Here is a 6,000-nt window from a genome sequence, read left to right on the forward strand (position 1 = left end):
AAACAGAATGCGACAAAATTTTAATAGCTTAAAGCTTAAATACCAAATAATGAAGTAATGAAGAATAAATGTGCCAACAACAAACAGCACACGAAATCACACATGTCTCGCAAATAAAATAAAAATCAAATCCAAACGGCAACACCTTCCCAATAAAGCATCGTTATCCTCATTATCATTATCAACAGCTTCGAGCGAAAACCGGATCTGGAGTGTACCAGCGACCAACCTACACATAAAAATTCATTAACTATATTAAAACAAGCGCAAATTAGAAATGCAATACCGTGAGCGGTGAAGATTATTAGCATTTTTATCTCATAATCTCCGAATTTTGACGCTTTTTGCCACCGTTTTTGAATAGAAGCCAGCAACGAAATGAAACTTTACATTTAAAAAACACTTCTGAGGCGCAGCCGCAGTCGCCGCCAACATTTTATGTGTGCTTTAGCCGCTTTTGTTTTTGGTGAAAACGTGCAAATCCCATAATTTAATTGTTTCAGCATTTGAAATTCAAATTTATGCGACAACAACAAATCGAAGGGGAGAAAAAAAAAACGCTAAAATAAAACTAGCTTCAAATTAGTCAAAGCAACTTTGAACTCGGACTCGGAATGGGATTCGGTTTCGTGTGGCCAGTGAATTATTTCGCGCTGGGATTGATTATTAATAATCTATGCAAAGTTTTCTATGAATGGGATTCGTTTTGAAAACCTTTGAACCAGCCGCCTTGGGGAGTGGAGTCTTCCAGTTAGAAATTCACCTTCTTCTTTCGAGTTTTCTTCCACTGTTGCCTGCCTGGTGGCTGCACTTAAAAACTTAATTAAAAATATTAAACACGAAATGTTTGGCGCCACCGTTTAGGAAACGCTCAAAGTGGACCGCACACATGCTTGGCCGCTTATCAGCTCAATTATGCAAGCTAAAAGGCAGCCGCCGCCGGCCCACAGACAGATTTGTCGCATTTGACACGATAATGCACACAAGGAATGACCACACCAAAGCCTCGAAAGCCTCTACTCGGGCTCTCTGTTAAGGCCGGCCTCAGCCTCCGTATCAAACTCGGAGCCAGCTCCAACTTCGGCCAATGGCCATAAAAGGTGCGATAAAACGAAAATTTCACAAGACGGCAGCAGAGCAGCCGCCACCAGAGTGAGCCACTTCTACGTCATCTCCTCTTCTCCCTGGACAGTGGAACGTGGGATGGTGGTCGTGGTCAGTGGTCAGTGGAGGACCGGCAAAGACCAAACAACCTGAAAGCCGTCAAATCGCTGCTCATAATGGATGCCTTATCTTTCAAGAATTGTTTTAACTACTACCGGAGTTGGATATTTCTTAGATAGCTGTGTGTGTATTCGTTTGGCTCTATCGAGAATCGACGACGGCTGGTCACCCCATAATGGAGAACATTAATTTGTCTTAGACTCGGACTGGGGCTCGCCAAAGCGGTCGGTCTCAGCTCTGTCTGTTCGGCAAGTTTTTGGCTGGCATCGTCGATAAGCAAAACCTGTAAAAACGGAAATGCTGAAGGTTGCGTTGCCCGCAGTCTATATTTGTAGTTATGCATTAAGTTTTCATTTGATTTATTTTTGTTTATTCTGTCCAAATACAATTAAAACTAATTAACAAATTATTTGATTGTAGCTTAGTATATCTTACATACATACATATGTATAGGCCGAAGGCCTCGTTGCTAGCGCTCTGCTTAATTAATTGTAATATTACTATATTTCCAAAATTATTAAAAATAATTTTAATAAAAAAAAAAGGACAAAAAAAAAATATGCACACTGCTCTCACAGATCACAACAAATGCTAACATCCATTCCCTTCCTCTTTTCAATAGGCCAAAATGGCAGAGATGCTGAAGCTGTTCCGTTTGGTGGAGGTCGTTGTGCGTGGCGTGTTTGTGATGCTTGAGCTTGCCGGGGATGTCGATAGCTGCAAAGCGCTGACCGGAACTGGAGTAGGCACCTGACAAAGTGCAGAAGGCAGCGGCATCGGTGGAACTTGAGGAACTCCACAAAAATAGGCAGCTGCAAAGTTCGGCGCGGCATAGCTGAGTGGATGGCGATGATAGGGCGAGAGGCTGGGGCTAAGGGAAGCCGCAACCTCAGCAACAGTTGAAGACGGATAATAGGGTACTGGTGATAGACTTCCTTGTGAGTCCTGCTCACAGTCCAGGCGCTGGCGCTTCGATTGCGGCGATTCGCAGCTGCTAACGCTGGAACCGTCATCCTCCGATTCCGGGCTGGAATGGGAGGTGCTGTTAAGCTTGCGCTTGCACCGCGACTGTCCCGACTCGCGAAAGCCTTTGGCAAAGGGATTATTGTCGATCTTCAGCTTGGTTATGCGATCGTTCTGTATTAGGAAAATACAAATGGGAAAAGTAAGTAAACATTCAGGAAATTCGAGCTAGCTGGCGTCAGTGAGTGTGAGTGAGCCGTCGCGTCGACCCAGCAGCACTTGAAAAGTTCGAGACGGATCCTTGTTAGAATTGTCGTGAATGGAGACAATCTCAAGTAGTTTCCGAGGCGACACTTTTCAAATGTGGCAATTAGACTGGGACTCCCGCAGAGCCTTTATCCCGTCAATCTTCAATGAATTGGTCGTGGTCTGTGTCTGTCTCTGTGTCTGTTTACCCACCTGATAGGCTGTGACTGCTACGAACTCCGTCTCCGGGAAGATGAATGCCTGCTGCGGGGCCCAGGGGAGTTGGGTGAGCTCACTGCTGCGAATGATGTGGAGGCGTGGCTGGTACTTATGCATGCTGGCCAAAACAATCTGAGGAAGAGAAAGAGAGAGATCAAGGATAAGATACACTAGAGCATGAGGGTCCGTTATATTCTAGCTTACATGTCCGCTGCTGTCCAGGGTATTGTTGGTCAGCTTCACTTTATTGAAGAGCAGGGCTTGCGACTGCCAGTGGGCGCCTGTGGCCGGGCTGTCCGGATGCAGATACATTCGCTGGGGGCTCTGCGGTTCGGCTCCTCCAGCCGGAACCCACTGGGAGCCGGAGAACTTGTAGCGGCAGTCTCCAATGGGCACCATCTCCAGGAGCACGCAGTAGCTGGCCTCCTCCTCGAGTCCACTCAACGAGACCCGCATCGAGGGGAACATACGTCTGCAACGAAGAATAGACCTTGATTAAGTGGATTGCCACGAATTGCATATAAATCAGGGCCGTCGGGGCTATCCCAAGCGCAAAAAGAGGCGTCACGGGGCATCTATTCCAACTCCATGTTACTTGATTTTTGATTTGTGGCCCTGCCTAGCAAGTGTGTAATTATGGAATCAGAACGGGCAGCGGGGAGTCTCCGCAACGTATCGATCTAAAACGGAACGCAAACATATCCCTGGTCCCAAAACAATGCCACTGACACATGATTAATTGTGTTCCCTTGGAGAATCTTTGGCGATAGAGGATGAAGAGGGGAAGACCAAAGACCAGCGGAACGGGAGCGTGAGCGGGTGCGGGAGCGGGAGCGGGAGCACCGCTTGGCGCCAAGCAATTAGAAAAGATCTGAAGTCGACTTAACGGCTTCCAAAACGCTGAATGTGCCACTCAATGCATATTTAATGAGCCGAGAAAGTGACTGCGTATAGAGCCATGCCCAGATCCACGAAGACGATCCGCTGCTCATATTTATGTAAATTTTTCTCGGTTCGGTAGTCGAAATCCTATATCAGAAATACTCGTATGTTGTGGCCCACCCCAAGATAATAGGGTACGCGCAGATGGGACGGGACGGGGACGGGGACGGGGACGGAGACGGATGGGACAGTGCTGGACCTTTGTGGACAAAGTGTGAAAAGCGCAGGTAGATCAGAGTTACCGAAACCCGATTGTCAACGCCGAAAGAATAAAGATTTTTATGAGCGAACCGGCGACAGAGCGGCGTCTTCGTCGGCTTCTTCTTCTGCCGCTGCCGTTGCCGCTGCTGCACTTGTCACTCTATGCGATCCGAGCTCCTGCTGCGTTCTGAATTATGGCCAGGCGCCACATTAGGCCAGGGATAGGGACGGAGTCGCAGCCGGAGACTGGGAATGGAATGGAATGCCCATGGCAATGGGCATGGTCAGGGTTTCCAGCAAATATTTACATAGGCTAGGCCGCACTTGACTTTACAAGTTTGTGGAAAATTCGAGCTCTCGATCGCCCCGCTTTATATTTGCATAGGATAGGATAATGTATGTAGACTGCTAGTTTGAAGTTCTTGGGAATAGGAAAAGGAAAGTAGAGGGGAGGAAACATACCTGCCGCTCTTTGTAATGATCATTTCGGTGCCGATTTTATGAAACTGTTGCCACAGATCGTTGTTCTCCAGTTTGGCCTCCACGCCGGGCAGAGAGGGGCGGTTGGGCAGCATGATTTGCGGTTGGGGCATGTTGAAAGGCAGCATCGCCGGAAAGGGATCTGAAAGAAGTTGAAGAGAAGTGGAAGTTGTTTGGTTAGTTCGTTAGTTTGACAAGCCATCGTTTGCTTTTCCATAGAGCGCGAAGCTCATGGGAAGTTATGTCATAGCCGATTAGGCAAGGCATGTCTTAAAAGATCATACAAATTTAATTATTTATGGTAACTTAAGGAGAGATGCCTGAAGATCAAATGATATTCGACGCTCCAACATTAATTTCCCGCCGGGATTTGATAAACTCCACTGATCCACGATCTTCACTTGCACCTACCTGGAATGCGTTGCATTATCTGCTGGCGATAGATCTCGTGGGCCAGCTGCTGCTGCATCCGCACTTCTATTAACTCTTGCATCGATAGCATTTCGAATAACTTCACAAAACTCCTACTAATCGACTACTCGAAAAAAAAAAGATAATCTGCCAATTCGGGCTTCACACTTCACTCGTATCGCTTTGCTCTGTCTCTGTGGAAGATGCGATGCGCTCTCTGGCTTGGGTTCCTTAACGCACGACGTGTCGCAACGAACTGATCTGGAGTGGCTCAGCGGCGATGCTTAGCTCAGGGCCCGTCGTAGCCAGTTTTCTCGGTCTGGGTTTCGTGCTACCTGCCAAACGAGTTCCGGCGAAGAGCGCAGCCGATTGGCCGGCGAAAACCGACGCCTACGTCGAGGTACTATAGCTGACTCGCTCTGCGAGAGATCGGTTCCAGAGCGCCATTTTGTTGGTGGAGACTGAGAGACGAGGACTGAGAGATGGCAGAGGAGAGCAGCGTTCGGGCCGTGCTGCGTAGAGTGGCGAAGTTAACGCTTAGCCCTGTTGATTTTCATCAGCCGCAGTGTTTTTCTGCACCACTGCATCTCATCCATCTCCATCTCCCTCTTGCTGGCTCCTGCTCTCCCTTTCGCTCACTCGATCACTGTCAGTCGTCAGAGGGGTCTGGACATGGACGTGGACATGGACGTCGACGTGGATGTGGATGTGGCGTAGCTTGTAATTCAGAAGTGAGATTTTCCACAGCGCGCCTGTCTGCAGCAGCGCTGTCTTCTGTCCCAGCTGCTGCTGCTGTTGTTTTTTCTTCGTTTTCCTTCTTTTTCCTCTCTGCTCTTTGTTTCTTTTCTTTGACGCTGCCGGAAAATGTCCATTGCTGTTTCCATTGCCCCTGCCGTCTGGGTCATCGCTTGGGTTTGGGTCTGGGTCTGGCCTTCTGGGCACATGCGTTGCCTGCTCCTCCATTGCCGCCTTTGCCTTCCCCCGTGTAATTAGCCTTGGTCTTCCTCCTCCTTCCTCTTCTTCTCCCGCAGCCTTCCCTCTCTCTTCTGTCTCCTCTGTCTATCTCCGACATTGCCTGGCATTTTTTGTGTATTTATGTACTTTTATGCAGACAGGTGAAACATAAATTGTGTTGGCTTTGTTAATTGCCCGTTTTGGAACTCCGATATGGCCTGGCCAGGTCCTACTATTGATTAGCCAGCCCATAGCCATGTGCTATCCAGAAAACAAAAGCAGAATTAATACATTTCGGGCCGGTGAGTGGGGATTCGACAATTAGCCTATTGATTAGTGCCTGTCAACATGGGAAAAATG

The 6,000-nt window shown here is 48.0% G+C and overlaps 1 protein-coding gene across 1 annotated transcript; it reads right to left on the minus strand.

Annotated features, from left to right (window-relative positions):
• Positions 1 to 1,566: 1,566 nt before the first annotated feature.
• On the minus strand, positions 1,567 to 4,974 carry Doc1 (Dorsocross1). Its single transcript, XM_001354122.4, has 5 exons — positions 4,687 to 4,974; positions 4,258 to 4,417; positions 2,857 to 3,124; positions 2,647 to 2,784; positions 1,567 to 2,361 (listed from the first exon to the last, which is right to left on the minus strand). The coding sequence occupies exons 1-5, from the start codon at positions 4,775 to 4,777 to the stop codon at positions 1,840 to 1,842; spliced, it is 1,179 nt and encodes a 392-aa protein (XP_001354158.1). The 5' UTR covers positions 4,778 to 4,974; the 3' UTR covers positions 1,567 to 1,839.
• Positions 4,975 to 6,000: the final 1,026 nt, after the last annotated feature.

Source organism: Drosophila pseudoobscura, chromosome X (genome assembly GCF_009870125.1).
Source record: "Drosophila pseudoobscura strain MV-25-SWS-2005 chromosome X, UCI_Dpse_MV25, whole genome shotgun sequence".
In the NCBI taxonomy this organism is placed as follows: Eukaryota; Metazoa; Arthropoda; class Insecta; order Diptera; family Drosophilidae; genus Drosophila; species Drosophila pseudoobscura.

Excerpts from the sequence above, each read along its gene's own strand:
- Doc1 (XM_001354122.4), bottom strand. The coding sequence starts at position 4,777 with ATGCTATCGATGCAAGAGTTAATAGAAGTGCGGATGCAGCAGCAGCTG. Across the intron at positions 3,125-4,257 it reads ATCATTACAAAGAGCGGCAG|ACGTATGTTCCCCTCGATGC; the intron begins GTATGTTTCCTC and ends TCTTCGTTGCAG. Across the intron at positions 2,362-2,646 it reads TAGCAGTCACAGCCTATCAG|AACGATCGCATAACCAAGCT; the intron begins GTGGGTAAACAG and ends TTCCTAATACAG.